The 18,000-nt window shown below is 39.7% G+C and overlaps 1 protein-coding gene across 9 annotated transcripts in view; it reads right to left on the reverse strand.

Annotated features, from left to right (window-relative positions):
- LOC124115140 (ras GTPase-activating protein nGAP-like) overlaps positions 1 to 13,952 on the reverse strand; it is a 313,251-nt gene extending 299,299 nt beyond the window's left edge. For all 9 annotated transcript variants that reach the window (XM_046476003.2, XM_046475987.2, XM_046475984.2 and 6 more), the window contains exon 1: positions 13,740 to 13,952. In XM_046476003.2, the coding sequence (XP_046331959.1) occupies positions 13,740 to 13,809 (70 nt within the window). In that variant the 5' untranslated portion in view covers positions 13,810 to 13,952. The remainder of the gene's footprint in view (positions 1 to 13,739) is intronic.
- Between the last annotated feature and the right edge of the window lie 4,048 nt (positions 13,953 to 18,000).

The raw sequence follows: 18,000 nt of genomic DNA on the forward strand, positions 1-18,000 counted from the left end.
TTGCTGAAGACCTGTTCTACAACGGATCTTCACAGAGACTTAACATCATACAAATAATAATTCTCGATGAGATCAATTTGCGAAAAACAAGGGTCTGAGGTGGCTTGAGGTGGTCTGCGGGTTGGGTGTGTCTCTGGTCCGGTCAGACTGCTGCAAGGTCAGGTGTGAGGGTCCTTGTTTTAGAATATTGACTTCATCAAGAGTAATCATTCGTTTTCTTATACTGAAATTCACTTTAAAGTTTTTGAAGCTTTTGAACCGTCCTCTGTTTCATTACAGTAACTTCTCTGAGAACCGTAAATGTTAGTATACCAGACGCCATCTTGTTTTCTAGCAGACAAGTCAATATTCATTAGATGACAGGTCAATACTGATCATGTGACGAGTCAATATTCGAGGTCAACGTCAGTAACATGTTTCCGGATTCTACATTGAAATGCATTGTTTCGTCATGTGGTATGGATTAACCAATGGAATTGCAAGATTCTGAACAGAGGTATAACAATACTGCATTGAATCCAATGTTAAAATTTAATGTTAAAAGACCCCAGAATTTAAGAAATAAGAACTTTTATAAAAAAGAATTCCAATTTTGAACGAAATAACAACTTTCCCCGATTTGCCTGCCTGGAAACCCTAGATTATACACTGTGGTATACTCAGGACCTAGAGTATTTGAATTGTATAGACTCGCTCACGCGTACCCCTGACTGATAACACAGATGCAATTGTCCCACAAAGATAATTCTCCAACATAAAAGGTTATCTTGAAGCAATCCGACCTCATCAACAATGATGTTTCCGATCATGTTACAGACTTCCTCACACAAGCTCAGCCACCAGGATTTGGAATCAGCTTTCACCTTCATCATGGAGTTTCATTCATTCAGTGCAATCATTTACCTGCTACACTTCTGTAACAAGAAGGCCAGAACAGTTTAATGTTTTGATTTTCACATGAGCATGCTCTAATTGGAGCAAAAACAAAAATTTAAAAAATTAGAAATATTTTTATGCATTCTTAATACATTCCGTTTGCATTTTCATGAAAAAAAAAACACTTTAATTCAGTTTGTGTTTTTATACATAAAACAAGCTCATATCACCCACAAATTCTTTTTTATTTCCCCTCTTTGATTTGGCAGTGGGTTAGCCTAGTGGTTAAAGCATTCGCTCATCACACCGAAGACCTGGGTTTGATTCCCACATGTGTGAGGCCCATTTGTGGTGTCCCCCGTCGTGATATTGCTGGAATACTGCTAAAAACAGTGTAAAACCATACTCACTCACTCACTCGCTCTTGCAAATACACAAGGACACATTTATTAATATTCCATGTGTTACAACACAAAGGGCTACGGAGGCTGCCAGGTGCTTTGAAACAACCCAGTCGGCCATGTTGATCTCATCCCATTAACTAATTCAGTTAGGCTAATGAAGAGCTACTACATTGATCAGTAACTTATCTGATAAACATTAATATTAATATTAATATCCTCCTCATTTGTTATCTTCTATCTACAAGAAAGGAATCCGATGAATTGGATGATGTGAAGTGTTTGTGAAAATTGCTGAAATTATTTCACTACTTCCAGGCAATATATCCATTGATTATCAGTCAATACTGCCCGACTTTGTACTAACCACCCATGCATAGCCGACAGCCCGCAGGTTAACATGTCAATCGATTAGCAAATTAACAGCAGTGCACCAACTGCCACAGCTTGTTCACACATGCGATATACCATGTATACAAGCCTTATCTGGAGCTACCTGTCGGTATACAATTGTCAGTGACAATGAGGTAGAATTTATGTTCTTATGGAGACAGCTGTCTAACCTGATCCACAGATCTTGTTTTATAGAAATATAAAAGACCAACTTTGAATATAATTTGTATTTAAGAGTTGCACAAATAGCAGCACTGGTGAGATATTTCGTCACGTATTCGTCAGTTTATATTAACTGAGAGCACTTACTTGCACTCTATTGTTACACATAATATAATATTCCATTCAGGTGAGATTGCAGTCCTAGTTTCACATAGACTCAAGACAGTGAACTTCAGGTGCACCTGAGACCCCACTTCACAAACATGTCAAAAGTTATAATGATTAAAATGAATTAAAGCTCTGCACGCTAACGTCGAACCCATTCGACAGAGGTGTCCATCCCCGTGCATCTGATGTCGAACCCATTCGACAGGCGAATAGCATAACAACACCCCAAAATAAAACTCGCCATATCTATTTACCAAGAAGGCTTTGCGTAACATTTAAATTACGTATGACATGCATAAATGCTCAGCTTGCTCAATATCAAAACGTTCAGTCATTTATTCACCTCAAAAAGAAATTATCGCGAGTTAAAAATGTTTCGGCCAAACTTCTCGGCTCACAACTACCAGAAACGGCCATTGTTGACTTTTGGCACTTCACGTTGAGCGGCATGCAGTCCGATATTTTCTTTATAATTTCATCATTTTTCCTATTCGATCATATTTTTTTGTTTGCTGACGAAAGGAAAACACTCATGTTCCTTTATTTCTAAAAAATAGCAACTTTCGGTGTAACTAATTGTAAACAAAAACAATCTGAATCGTAACATCATCGATTGGATGGAACTTGTACGATCATGGCAACGGCGGTAAACAAACAACTCCACATGCATAGTTATCCCGTTAGACTATTACAATCATTTTGTTACATCTAACTTAATTTTCTAGAATTATTGACACGTATGTATAAATCTTTGTAAAAAGAATTTCATTTTTAAAGAGTTTGCAAATGATTTCGTTTGATAAACTTTCCGACACATTGACAACCCGACAAACGTTAGAGATACGTTTGGGCGTGGCCTAACTCGCGATTTGTTGAGTTGAACAAAGTAAACAAACACTGCGAAAAATGACAAATATTGGATGATACGCAAAATCTGAACTGATATACATGCTAGGTAAACCATTCAATAGCAAAATAATGCATTTTACGAGAAATAATCAAAATACTTGCAATTTTTGCTATCATTTCTGAAACCGGAAGCACGTACCGCATGACACATGGAAGCAAAATATGCAAAAGTTGGTAAGCTATCATAAAGAAATTCCGAAATAGATTCAAATTCAAAAGAAAATACATAATTTACAATTTTTCGTCAACTATTTACTATTTATTGATCTGGAGAGCAGTCATCACTCCTATTTGTTTCATATTTCTTCGTGATTACCGCCATCAAATGTAAGTCAAAATCCGAAACCGTGATGGATTTCACGCTCGATGATTTTAATTTTAAAAATATTTTCTAAAAACGAACGCAACAGAGAGTGATACAACGAATTGATATGCCATAATAATAACATAATATTGTTATTGGTCTAACATTAAAAAAAGAACAATTTAAATATTAAAGATGTTGTTGAAAACTTTCTGAGAACCTCCCGTCCTCTGAACCGATAAAATTTTGGTACACAACGAGGTAGGCTAGTGCAAATATATATAGATTCTAGGCTCCTATATATGTGATTTTTTTACCCCAAACAAATTAAATTGTACCCAAAATACTTTGTGAATTTGTACCTAAGAAAATAAGACAATAGATCTATAATTATATTTATGTTTTCATGTAGATGAACAGAACACATGATAAAATATTTCATCAAGTTCCAAATATGATTATGACTGTGATCCTTAAAATTGATTGTTTAGTGTTGAGAGAAAATTGACGTCTTGTCACTGAAGGAGAGGCCAGTTAAGTTGGTTAAACCTAAGTTAGAATGAATTGTTTTGATAAGAAAGTGATATTATGTTAATTTTAAGACACCAAATTAATGTATATCTTTGAAATAATTCTAGGTAGATCTACAAAATCACATACCCATTTGGGTAACAAATTACTAGAAATTTTGGGTACAAAAGTCACCACTGTACATTTCAACTGATTTTCGTGAATCAATGGGATAAAATATTTCGTCTGAATGATTCCTTTTCTCATTTTTTAAGACAAGAATTTGTTTTACATAACAAAACAGGCAGATCTACATGGATCACGTTTAGTCCTAAAAATGTGAAAAATATGGACACCTCAGAAATGAGGGCTTATAAGTATAATTCTACCTAACTAGTCACATGGTTTGACTTAGATCTAGGTCTATCTAAGAAAAGTCCTTATGAAAATCTTTTTTTAATTTTTTTATGACACTGACATTTCTGGCACTTAGACAAAGAGTATTCAAGGAAAGACATATGTTTTTGAATGAAAATATGACTTTCCTTTATAATTCTTTTTTCATGATGACAGGGGAACTTTTATACACAACAGCTGAGGAAGTTGTGATACTGTGATTGCATACAAAGAAAAAACAGGTTGGAAGCAGTACCTGTATGTATAAAATAGACCACATAAGGTGAACAAAAGTAATGGATTGGCTGACTGGAAAAAATACATCTGGCAAGGGTAAACATGTACACAGGCATGTTTCTTTTCATTCCAACCAGAAGACTGAGATAGCATTTTCTAAGACACTTATGGCAAACTTACCAGCTCATGTGCCACCATGGTTCTTGTGATTAAACAAACAAAAATGTCATGTACTGTTACAAGTACTGTTAATGTAATTAAATTAAATTAATTCCTATTAAATTATATTTCAGAATTGTTTCATTTGGAAACAAACCACATAATGCACAAGATTAATGTCCATATGAGTTTAGTATGTATATGTTAAGGATCGGATTTATTCATTATTCATGGAATACTAAAATTAAAATGATGACATCAGAGAGTTACTTATTCACATAGTTGATTTTCAGAGTGCAAGATAATAATTGATGAATATGTGTTTAAACTAAAGATAATAATTGAAGTTTGATCAGTTACACTGTGCTGATGCAAAGACTAATATTTACTGTCCCCACACACCATCATTGTGGGAAAAATAACTATTTAATATAACTTAAAATTTTAAAACCTGTAAACAGCTGTAAATAATTACACAATTACAAATCTATCATCAATACGCAATCATGGTGGTCTTCATATTTTTGGAATAAATTTAGAAATCCTTCGTGTAACTGTTCTAGAATCATGCTAGAATCTATGAATGTATTCCCGAAAGGAAAACTATCCTAAATGTAATGTGGAACTAACACCGAAAATATGTACGTAGCATTTAATTGCTTATATATACCCTATCATATTCAGCAACGCGGGGATGTTATTTTGAAACACGTTTTGCCCATTTTCGCGCACCTGTTGTTGAGGGTGATCTTGCTGATCGACGAAATCCATAGACGTATTATGTGGGATACACTTGTTGTAGTGAAACTTATCAGCGTGTACATCGCAGAAATATGAATCATGTACCATTTATATTCACAACATTGAATGGTGATTCTTAAATATCAACAGAAGTTCAAATAAAAGATACCGAGAAACTTGCATGTTGCATGTTGATTTATCGTCTACCGTTTCCGGGTCACGGGAGCATGCAAGGTCAAACGGATTAACTAATACGTGAATTATATCGTCAAAGTCACATTTTTATTTCATGTTAGTGGTGATAACTGATACTGTGTATCGACTTCTCTTTTGCTGTATGTGATAGGCGAAATATTTCAAAAATTACTGTAATTGTTTTGTTTCGAAAGCTTATCAGCAGACTACCCCTGTCTGTGACATCACATCCGGTGACCTTTGCACTTATTGAAATAGTGCTGTCAGAATTCACGATCTTTATTTTCATTTTTCTCTCGTCATATTTATTGGAATATGACGAATAAAACATTCTTCGATTGAGAAGATCGTCAACTTTCGCCAAGTTATATTTATAAAGGCAATGTAAACTTTGTTGATATTAAAATAGCAATAAGTTATGCGGAGGTCGGGCGAAGCGCGCCATGTTTGATTTTAGGACGTCTGCTAGCATCATGACACGGGTTGTTTATTTTTGTATATCGTAAATATTCAACCAAAACGCTTGAAATTAGGATTAGTGAATATTTATAAGTCATTAATTGTTTCCTGCAAATTTTATAACATGACACGTCAGATTAACCCGAATATTCGTATTTCTGCAACCGACATGATGACCTCGAAAATTAAGTTATTTTTCTGTTTAACGTTTAGATAATAAATTCACTGAAATGGTTCATAATTTACCATCGCGATGATATATGCCGATTATAAAACCCGAATTTTTACTCAATTAAAATTAAGATATCGGAGATATGATTATTGAAATCAATTTGCACAAATGTTACGATATTAAAAGGTTCCTAGCATGAAATGCAAACCACCTTCAATAACGCAATTCAGGTAAGTTCAAGAAAATTTACAAATTTTGTGTTCGCTTTGGTCTTAACCTTGGTATGATTGAAAACATCGGGATATTTTTATATAGTATTGTGTAGTTTTCTATCAGGAATAAATGTGCAAAATATTTCTTCAAATGGCCCTTGTTTAATGAGGCACCGACTGTTTGAAATCACCCACGCTCTTTAGAGCGCCTTATGCTAAAATTAATCCAGCAGGCAGGGGTAAGAAGTGTGAAAATAATTCAGCAGGCTAAAGGTTAAGCAATATCAGTCTCTGTCTGTCTGAGTATGGTTTTACGCCGCTTTTAGCAATATTCCAGCAATATCACGGCGGGGAACACCAGAAATGGGCTTCACACATTGTACCCATGTCGGGAATCGAACCCGGGTCTTCGGCGTGACGAGCGAACGCTTTAACCACTAGGCTACCCGACCGCCCCTTAAGCAATATCAGTAATGTTTCCATATAAACAGGAGTGAGTGAGTGAGTGAATAGGGTTTAACGCCACTTTGAACAGAATTCAAGTTATATCACAGCGTGTCCACTTCATGTGGGAGGAAAGCTCGAAGTAATGCAAGTCTCAGACGTTTACCACTTTGGTGAAACCTACAAGCACAGGTATTGTAAATTGTGAACTTAATGCACCTCCAAAAGAATACGACGTCTGGTCACTAGCCAAAAATGCAGCTCAATATGAATGCGACACCCCACCTCTCAAGCATCAGTGGATTTATATCTAAACAAAATGTCCTCTGTCAGGTTTACAGGAGAATCCTCACCTTAATCCAACCTTATGTTAATCCAATCACACACCAAATAGCACCGCTTATTAGTAGAGTACTTCCGCTAAAACAATACATGCGCACAGGCTCGAGTCGGCCTTTGACACAGTCGCAAAGAACAAAGACACCGTGTTGCGTGGGTGGCGTCTGTCTGGACTTGCAGGTGTGATCAGTGATGACATAAGTGAGTAGAGCTCTGTAATTAGTGTTTGAATAACATTGTTTATATACTTGTTAGAAGTGCTGCTCAACAAACAGTGATGTGGAATACATAGTTGTCTAAGTTGGTATTCCTGCTCTCCAAAATGTCTTATTGTTGATATAAATGCAATGTTTAATAATACAAGCAAAAACCACTCGCATTTTTCGCATTTAATTCACGCTCGCGTTAATTTCAAGATTTACAGTATTGTGTTGACAACCTAGAACCCTCAGCGCAAACTGGGATTCAAACCATGATCATAGATTCCTGGCATGCCCATGGGAGGCAACTCTGCACAGTGAAATTGCAGCACCTTAGACAAAAGTCCATGCCCCAACAAGACAAAGGGTCTTGCTACAGTGACAGACAACTTGACAGTGTAAAGGCCTCAATACACAAACTGGAGATTGGATAATTACAATGGCCGCCATGTTTGTTCTAGGGTTCTTCAGTGAATTTGCTAGTTAAATGTCGCACAGTCATTTTCATGATTTTAGCAAAATACATTCTTCTGCACAATACCAAAACAGAAAGTTATTTTTAGGACCTTTTTATACCAATTAGCCAATGTCCTAAGAACCAATCTGAAGCCCAAGGTTTCATCCTTAACTCTATTACTCAACACATAGCTGAAGTTAGACTAACATCTAGTCTCTGAAATGAACATACTTTACAGACAAAAACAGTTGTTAAATCATATTTATAGAATATAATAAAAAGGAGCCCAGAGACTTCCTTCATTTTCAGATACTAATACCTGATACTGCAGTAATCTAGACTTGCCAAACATTATAGACTTGCACGGGCTGTATAGGATATATTTGTTTCAGGGTCTGTATGACAGACTAAGCTGAAGCTTCAACAATCATAGGTCAATGTAACTTTGCGTTACAGTATCCTGCCCAGCCCATGTGAATCCTGTCCGTATTTCCCTACCTCCAATACACAATACGCAGCCACCCCATCTACCACTTGTGTTGCCGTGTATGTACAGTATTTGTACATCAACCACTTCACTCTGACGCTACAAACAACATATATATAGTCATGTGTGTCAATTGTCGCAAGTACTGCTCCTTTCTTCTGTATCCAAGAGAATCAGACCTACTGATGCGGATCACCAGACTTTGGATGGCAAGTGTTTCCGTACAAACCACTATGTTGGTCACAGCTGAGTTCTTGGGTAGCTCCCTGTTCTGTGGAACTGTGCTACAAAATTATTCAGTATTTTCTTGATCAGAAGTGGTAATATTCTCCCAAACCTTCAGGTTAGGGCAGAGATTGATGTAGCATCACCCTTCATATCTAACTCCCTGGTATGTACATGGATATGTCAGAGCCGACTCCCTTCTGTTAAGAAGCATATCATATTCGGCTTATATATCATATCACAACAGCATTCCCATGAGATAACCATCAAGTCTTTCCTATTATGATATATATATCATATTATTGCTATTCTATGTTTCTGATATGGCCATGTCATGTAAACAATCCTCGAGCTCTGAGACCACTTGGCGCCATCTGGCCAAAACTACAAGAGATAAAAATTCAGCCATGTATGGTACACCATTGGTCAATCATGTCACCCACCTACCCCCAGCGCCATCTGGCCAAAACTACAAGAGATAAAAATTCAGCCATGTATTGTACACCATTGGTCAATCATGTCACCCACCTACCCCCAGCGCCATCTGGCCAAAACTACAAGAGATAAAAATTCAGCCATGTATTGTACACCATTGGTCAATCATGTCACCCACCTACCCCCAGCGCCATCTGGCCAAAACTACAAGAGATAAAGATCCAGCCATGTATGGTACACCATTGGTCAGTCAGGTCACCCACCTACCCACAACGCCATCTGACCAAAACTTTCCGAGATGAGACGACTGATATACCCATGTAGAGTGTGTGATATAGATGGCTGGTCAGTGAAGCTAGAGAATCCCTAGGGGTGGGATCAAAGTAGCCACTAGGGTGGGGCAGGAACATCCTTGGGGTGAAGCCAGTGTAGCACCAGGATGGGGTCAGTCTAGGCCCAGGAGCTAAACCAATGTCTCACTTGGGTGGCGTTAAGGTAGCCCCTCGGGTGAAGCCAGTGTTCCCTCAGGAGTGGGTATCAAAGTAGCCCCTTGGGTGAAGCCAGTGTTCCCTCGGGAGTGGGTATCAAAGTAGCCCCTTGGGTGAAGCCAGTGTTCCCTCGGGAGTGGGTATCAAAGTAGCCCCTTGGGTGAAGCCAGTGTTCCCTCGGGAGTGGGTATCAAAGCAGCCCCTGGGGTGAAGCCAGTGTTCCCTCGGGAGTGGGTATCAAAGCAGCCCCTGGGGTGAAGCCAGTGTTCCCTCGGGAGTGGGTATCAAAGCAGCCCCTGGGGTGAAGCCAGTGTTCCCTCGGGAGTGGGTATCAAAGCAGCCCCTGGGGTGAAGCCAGTGTTCCCTCGGGAGTGGGTATCAAAGCAGCCCCTGGGGTGAAGCCAGTGTTCCCTCGGGAGTGGGTATCAAAGCAGCCCCTGGGGTGAAGCCAGTGTTCCCTCGGGAGTGGGTATCAAAGCAGCCCCTGGGGTGAAGCCCGTCTAACGTCGGGAGAGGGGTTAGCATACCTCCATGGGTGGGGTCAAAGCAGCCCCTGGGGTGAAGCCAGTGTTCCCTCGGGAGTGGGTATCAAAGCAGCCCCTTGGGTGAAGCCAGTCTACCCTCGGGAGACGGGTTAGCATACCTCCATGGGTGAGGTCATAGCAGCCCCTGGGGTGAAGCCCGTCTAACGTCGGGAGACAGGTTAGCATACCTCCATGGGTGGGGTCATAGCAGCCCCTGGGGTGAAGCCAGTCTACCCTCGGGAGACGGGTTAGCATACCTCCATGGGTGGGGTCATAGCAGCCCCTGGGGTGACCGTGGTGAAGCCTGACAAGATGAGGGTAATTGCCATGAAGCATGGAAGTGTTAAGACCTGACAGCACGCCCCCTGTCAGATCCATATCACACCAGATATCCCATCTCACTGGCAGTGTCTATTCATGCAATGCTAGCTCCTGTCTACTACATGCTAGAACAAGACACCACCCAAGTCGGAACAGAAAAATATGACACTACCCAAATGTGCATGACACTACACATACTGTAAAGATATCGAAGAACGCTTGTCTTCACAGGAGTTAACTCCGCTGTAGTGAATGATCCAGTTGTTTTATAGCAACATTCCAGTCAAACCCCCAAACAATGAGCAGTGTTAGAAATTGGCACTAGTCCGTAGACCCTGCCAAACTGCCCAATAGTTGGTATTATAAGGACTAGAAGAAATTTTTCCATTTTGAAGGGTTTTGCCATATGTTATCATTATAAGGACTAGTGGACTGAAGATGTTAATGTCTGCCGCTGAATGAGCTCCACATATTTGCACCAACGGGGAGTAAAACCCGAATCTCACACAGGGCAAGCCAACACTCCAACAAGTAAGCCACTTGTCCCTTAAACCACCCCACACCCTACTCCGCCACACACACCTCACTTCAGTTGTACCACTGCTAGTTAATAAATGTGTTTCTATTAATGCATGCATATAGCCAACTCACACATACATCATAGTGACAAATTACCCCATTTCTAAATGAATTTAATGAATATTGTTGAAATGATCCAAATTATTGAAATGAAAAACACCATAACATCACACAAGACATTCTCTGTGAGTTCACCATCACATTTTTTCCCAAGCCAATTACAATGCCCCCAAATAACCGCCATTACACAGTTCCATCAAAAATGGGAAATTGCATGGATATTCCCTTAAGCCAAATTGGCAATTCTGCCTAAAATTGGACTAAAAAAGACTTCTTTGCAACCAAGCAACACTGAAATGAGACTCACAGGCCAAACTGGAAGGTTCCGAAGACCCTTAAAGCACTTAAACCCCTTCCTATATATACCATGCTCAGGAACACTAACTAACACATTTCCCTTCCCTCAAAAACTGCCACTTCGGCAGTAAGCAGTTTCAAACCGTTTGCACTAACACCACAAAAACCCAGCCTCAGCCTTTATTCTAATTATGTTTTTTGTCTTAAAACATTTCATGGTGTGTATTCTTTATTTGCCCCAACAATGTTGAAGAGCTTACAGAGTATCCAGGTACAAATGCCTTAGTATCGAATACCAAAGTTGCTTGAATACTAATTGAGCTGAAACAAAGCACTGATACACCCACTACATTGATTGCAAGAAGTACTTCATTTTGAGATCATAATTCAGTGCAGAACAATATACTAGAATATATATTGTTCTGCATTGAATTATGACCTCAACATATATATATAAACAGGGAATTTTCTACCCTAGGCCCCTCATATGAACATTTCAAATATTCCAGAGCTGTGTCCATACAAGAAACACAATGTTTAAAATGCCCCCATTGTATTTAAAAAGGTGGGCCTTTTTCAAATTTAGGGGCTAAAAGCACAAGGCCCCACCCTAGAATTATCCCTGTATATATAATCATATGTATGCTATTATGCAGGACAATGATAGGATAAAAAATAATGGTAGAAATATATTTTGTGATTGTTTCCATTGTTAGACAAAGTGATTCCGCAATGTTTTACCTGGGCTTCTATTCATTCGTGGTAACAATAGAATACTGCTCCACATGACAACCAGACAGGTGTTGAGTCAAGATGTACCCTGTATTATTTTGCAACCTTATTTTCAAGACATGCATCTGATCACTGCAACCTGTATGTGAAGCCTAATAACTTGATACGGCTTCAGTGATCACCATGTTGTCCCCTTCCATCACGAGCTTCATTAGTTGCCCACTGACCTGTTCCTTGGTTCTATTTGATAGAGATGTTTCACTTTTCAGGTTTTTATTCCGTGGGTGTATTTATGGTTGGGGCGATAAACTACCGCATACATCAAACGTGACTCCCAACTGAGTTACACACAACTATACTATGGTCACTCTACACCGAGCCTCGAGGCGTCTAGCATCTCCTGAAAACTACTTATTGGTTTATAGCCGATTGGCGTAATCATGGTAATATAGCGTGAAATTGCTGTACAGCTCAGAGATACAATAAGTGCTTATTGAACAGGATACGGCTAAACAATAAATCCATTTCAGTGTTCGAAATTAAGGGGGGGCCTGGAGATCTTCTATGCTATTTGATTCTAAGGACCCATATTTATTAACTAATAACAACAGGGCTATAACCTGAACAATTTGAAAATGTCAAATTTCAAACACTGATTTTATGTAAGCTATTTGTAAAACAAACAATAATAGAAATTAAATCATGTTTCCATCTGAACTATAGTTGCAGTATAAAAATTATTTTTTAGAAGCCACCACAAAAAGCAAGAATTTCCACACCAAATTAAAACGAGAATAAATCCTAAGCAAACTGTGTATTTTCTAGATGTATTTTAATTATCACTTCGTTTTAAACTTAAATAATCGGTACTTCAAAAGGCCATCTTATATCAGCCAGTAGCATAGTCCTCTATAAGTACTCAAAGTAAATACTATCAAGAACAACTCATGTAATATTCATACCAGGTATAAACTCTAGCATGTCTAGTACACTCCTCGCCAAGAGAGTCAAACGAACGGTCTTAGATGCCGGATCAATTTACTGGTGCTGTAAAGCCATAGAATCAATAAATTCATTTATCTCATAAACGCCCACAATTGAATATGTGCTGTTATGTAAACACTGTAAAAACAAAAACTGAGACATGTCTTATTAAATTACTTAAATTAAACATATATTCCGTTCTACCAGTATTAGCCATGCGGCATACGTCACCAGACAGAAGACCACCTGTTTTCAACCTATCTGCAGACCTGCAAGACACCGCTATGTCATGTGAAATGAATCTATACATCCCAATAACATGCACATATCCGACATCAAACAGGTGATATGTACCATATTGCTCTATTTGATAAATAGTCGCGTGCGCCTTGCCCCGTATTCTTACAGCGGATAAAAACCTCGAAAGCCCCCCGCGGAGCGTGTCGACGTAACACCTGAAGCTGCACGTGGGGTGCACCTTGCATGGGTGTGCAGCGCTTCACGGGTGCAGCCAGCGGGTTATAAGTCTCAGATGCAATAGACATGTTGCTAGGTTTACAGTACAATCAACAACTGCTATTGTCAACCTGCGTGTTGTGTTATTTCCACTACTGCGTGCACACACAAAAGGTTTCATTGTACTGACACGATCAATGAATGATCAAAATTTCAATGAAAACAAACCCTGAAATGTACAACTATGTGTCACGTGACTAGTTTTCCAGAAATTCATCACATAAGATTTATTAAAAATTAATAACACTTGGTGTATGGAGGTATAAATGTATCTTGACGACCACACTGTGTCATTTTGTAATGATAATAAATTCTCTCCGCATCTCTGTATCAGTGAATAAAAAGGTTTAAACTCACCCCAAACATTGAGCCATCCTTCAACTCGACAGGGAAAACTTTCAATCGTAACGGTTCGTTTTCCTGCCATTCTGACAGGTATTTGTCGTTACAAGATCCCCTCCTTGCTAAATCTTCATCATTGAAACAATAGCACAATATTCCGTTAGAATAAGCGGGTAAGGTATCCACTCCGCTTTCAACTGACGGTATCGCGGGCGCCTTATTCCGAGGTTATGCGGCATAAATAAAGCGGAAGAATACATAGAGTTAACGCGCACTTGAAATAACAACCAACGAGTTAATACTTGGGACAATGTAGCCAAAGGTTTACAACGTCATTGACTCTGTCTATATTATAATCATATTAACATCATATATTTAACTGCTATTGTAATCACGATTATATATAGGAACTATTTTGTTATGGAAAGTGAAGCGGCCCGCCGGTGACATGTGCGCTGAGCAGTGTTTTGTGTTCTAAAAATAGTATTAGGAAATCCAACAGATTTCCTCCCCAAACCATCGGTGAAATTCTTGTCAATATTAACATGGGCTCCATATTAGACACCGCGGCAAATATTTTATCGTACAGTTTTGGCAGATTCACACTGAAATACTTCATGAATATGTAAGCGTTCCGTTCAACATTTTGTCTTTTCTGGGGTTTTTTCATAAGACATAAATGTCACTTACCAAAATTTCTCCACAGTTTCCGCATATGTGACGAACGATTAACTAAAATATACCGTTCATTGTTCAAGTCTTTTCTTTTAATAACTGAATGTAGAATGACTTTGTAAATTTGTGTTTAGGTAACAGCGACTGTTTAAACATCCTAAAACTCTGTAATATTCCTAGATTCCATGCATTAGATCTACCATTGGTATTTAAATTTAAAGCGAAAAAAATATGAATTATGTATGAACTGTCAGCGTTACAAAGAAACAATGTTCAAGTCAACCCATTGTTCAGATGACGAAACGTTATCAAATTATTTTCATCATGAACCATTGATAACGTCATATCGTATTGTTCTCAAGAAAATGACGTCAAACTGTTTCACCTGACCAATCACCTATGGGAATATCTGTATATTGTCTAAATATCGGAGAAGTATTTCATTATTATCCCTGTTAAGTTTTACTCCCCGTCGACTTATCAGTACTTCGGCTTTCAACGTCGAGTAATCAGCTCGAATAATTTAAGAAATGAGGAAAATGTTACAAATCGTTCTGAAAGTAATTAGATGTATTTATATGTGAATCAGACGGTATTTATTTCAACAATTGCATGTTTGTGACGTATAACAACACTAAATGAATAGGTGAGGCTAAAACGTGTTAAAGAGGCTGATATAAGAGGCTTTCATGAAGCGTTTTTGTAATAGCTGAAGGCACCATTCTTCAGTTTGTTGTTTAACGCCGCTCTCAGCAATATTTCAGCTATATGAATGCGGTCTGAAAAATAATCGAGTCTGGACCAGACAATCCAACAATTTCCATCATGGGCATCGATCAAAGCAACTTGGATACGATGACATGCATCAACCAAGTCAGCGAGTCTGACCACGCGATCCCGTTGGTCGCCTCATACGACACATGCAGTCGCCTTTTATAGAAAAAGCATGGGTTGCTGAAGACCTTTTCTACCCTGGATCTTCACGGGTCGTACATCAAAGCAATACAAACATATGGTAACTAAGAAATTCGTCTTAAACGTGTCTGATATTTTTCATATAACTATTTCAAATATATATATATTTATGTTTCAAAATGACATTTCCAGTGGACCCAAAAGGGTCAATATCCTTCATCGTCCTTTGAGTTAGCAAAAATAACCCAGAAAAAGATGCTTGACTTTCAGAAACCAACTAGCTTGGGCTGTCCATTTGTCAGATATGCACAACATCCGTTACAGAAATGGGCACATCATGAATTGTCAATGATTTTTTTCGAGACGGTGAATATATAAGGTGTTTCAATAATTCTATAGTTTACGTAATGTAATGTATCGGGATTCGATATTTGTCCAATACACGCCCTGACGTACTACTTAAACTGGGTTATCCTCCGCCAACATTGGCGGCTACTCGGCAGAGGAACGTTGTATCACAATACCAGCCCAGTGTACAGGAATAGCGCGCTAATTGCGTCATCGCGCTGTGCATTGCTATTTACTGCTCTGGAAGACAAAGACCTCAAAAACGAGCAAACTTTGCAGATTAACAGTGTAGAAGACAAGTTTAAAATACCTTAGCTCAGCAGACAGAGTGTTTTTATGTTCTGCATCCCAAAACGTCAGTTACTGAAATACGTCTTCATATGTACCATGTATGTGTTTTATACCCAGCTCGTTAAACCACTGCACGCATAATGGGAAAGCTTTGACAGAGCAGTGGTTATTGCAATCGATCGCGCAGAAAACATAGGTTGCCTCACAGGAATACGAAGGTTTAAAATGATGGAAATCATATCTAAAAAATATTACTGTGAAACTACCGATTCTATACAGAGAGGGGCGTTTGGACGTTCATGTAGTTTCCTACGTCCACACACAGTCATGTTTGTTTGTTTGTTTGTTTGTTTGTTGTTTAACGCTGCACTCAGCAATATTCCAGCTATATGACGGCGGTCAGTTAATAATCAAGTCTGGACCAGGCAATTCAGTGATTGATATCATGGACATCGATCCACGCAATCGGGATACGATGGCATGCATGAACCAATTCAGCGAGCCTGACTAACCGATCCTGTTAGTCGCCTTTTACGGCAAGCAAGGGTTGCTGAAGATCTTTTCTACCCTGGATCTTCACGGGTCACTCAGTCTTGTACGCTACAAAGACGTTGCAAGTGTAAGTGCTATATCATTTTGTCCCATTCGTATCAAGATTTGGTTGTATTTCTTTGTCCCTGTCTGTTTGATCATCCTAAACCCCGTGGGGTTTCCGGGTTAGAATAGATCCCCAGTTATCTGTGCTTGTCTCTCTCAGGGATTCCGTGTTAGAATAGGTCCCCAGCAACATATGCTTGTCTCTCCGTGGGGATTCCGGGTTAGAATAGGTCCTCAGCAACCCATGCTGGTCTCTCCGTGGGGATTCCAGGTTGGAATAGGTCCTCAGCAACCCATGCTGGTCTCTCCGTGGGGATTCCAGGTTGGAATAGGTCCCCAGCAACGTATGCTGGTCTCTCCGTGGGGATTCCAGGTTAGAATAGATCCACAGCAACCCATGCTGGTCTCTCCGTGGGGATTCCAGGTTAGAATAGGTCCCCAGCAACCTATGCTGGTCTCTCCGTTGGGATTCCAGGTTAGAATAGGTCCCCAGCAACCCATGCTTGTCTCTCAGTGGGAGTTCCAGGTTGGAATAGGTCCTCAGCAACCCATGCTGGTCTCTCCGTGGGGATTCCAGGTTAGAATAGGTCCTCAGCAACCCATGCTTGTCTCTCAGTGGGAGTTCCAGGTTAGAATAGGTCCTCAGCAACCCATGCTGGTCTCTCCGTGGGGATTCCGGGTTAGAATAGGTCCCCAGCAACCCATGCTTGTCTCTCCGTGGGGATTCCGGGTTAGATTAGGTCCCCAGCAACCCATGCTGGTCTCTCCGTGGGGATTCCAGGTTAGAATAGGTCCTCAGCAACCCATGTTTGTCTCTCCGTGGGGATTCCGGGTTAGAATTGCTCCCCAGAAACCTGTGCTGGTCGAAGAAGCCACTTGGTTGATTGAGTGTCGTCGGAAGCCGACGGCGTAGGTCGTTCTTCACAATGTCAATCACTGGATTGTCTGGTCCAGATTCAATATTTACAGACCTTAGCAATATACCTGGAAATTGCTGGGTGCGGCGTTAAACAGCAAACAGTCAAACGTGATCAGCTTGAGTGAGTGAATGTTGTTTTAGACTGCTGTACGCATTATTCCAACAATGCCAGTGTTAAAAATCCAGTCCAGGTGAGACAAACCGGTGGTCGATGGCATGAGCAACGCGTGTACGATGTAACATAACACCATCAGATCCACGTTTTCTTCCCTGGAATCCGAACAGGTCTAGCTGTGTTAGTGGGATTAACCTTAGAGCGGATGGGATACTGTGGTTATTCTGAGTTTGTATTTGCAACGACAGGGAGGGAACAAAGGTCAGTGTAATACTCGTTAATTCTGTAACCATTAGGGGCACGGGTGGCCCAGTCGTCTAAGGCGCCGTGATTCGCTGTGCAGAGTTGCGTCCCTTGGGCGCGCCAGAAACCTATGATTGTTGGTTCGCCCCGATTAGGTTTCTAGGTTTGTCAGC

The sequence above is a fragment of the Haliotis rufescens genome, unplaced genomic scaffold (genome assembly GCF_023055435.1).
Source record: "Haliotis rufescens isolate VD_foot unplaced genomic scaffold, xgHalRufe1.0.p SCAF_8, whole genome shotgun sequence".
NCBI lineage: Eukaryota > Metazoa > Mollusca > Gastropoda > Lepetellida > Haliotidae > Haliotis > Haliotis rufescens.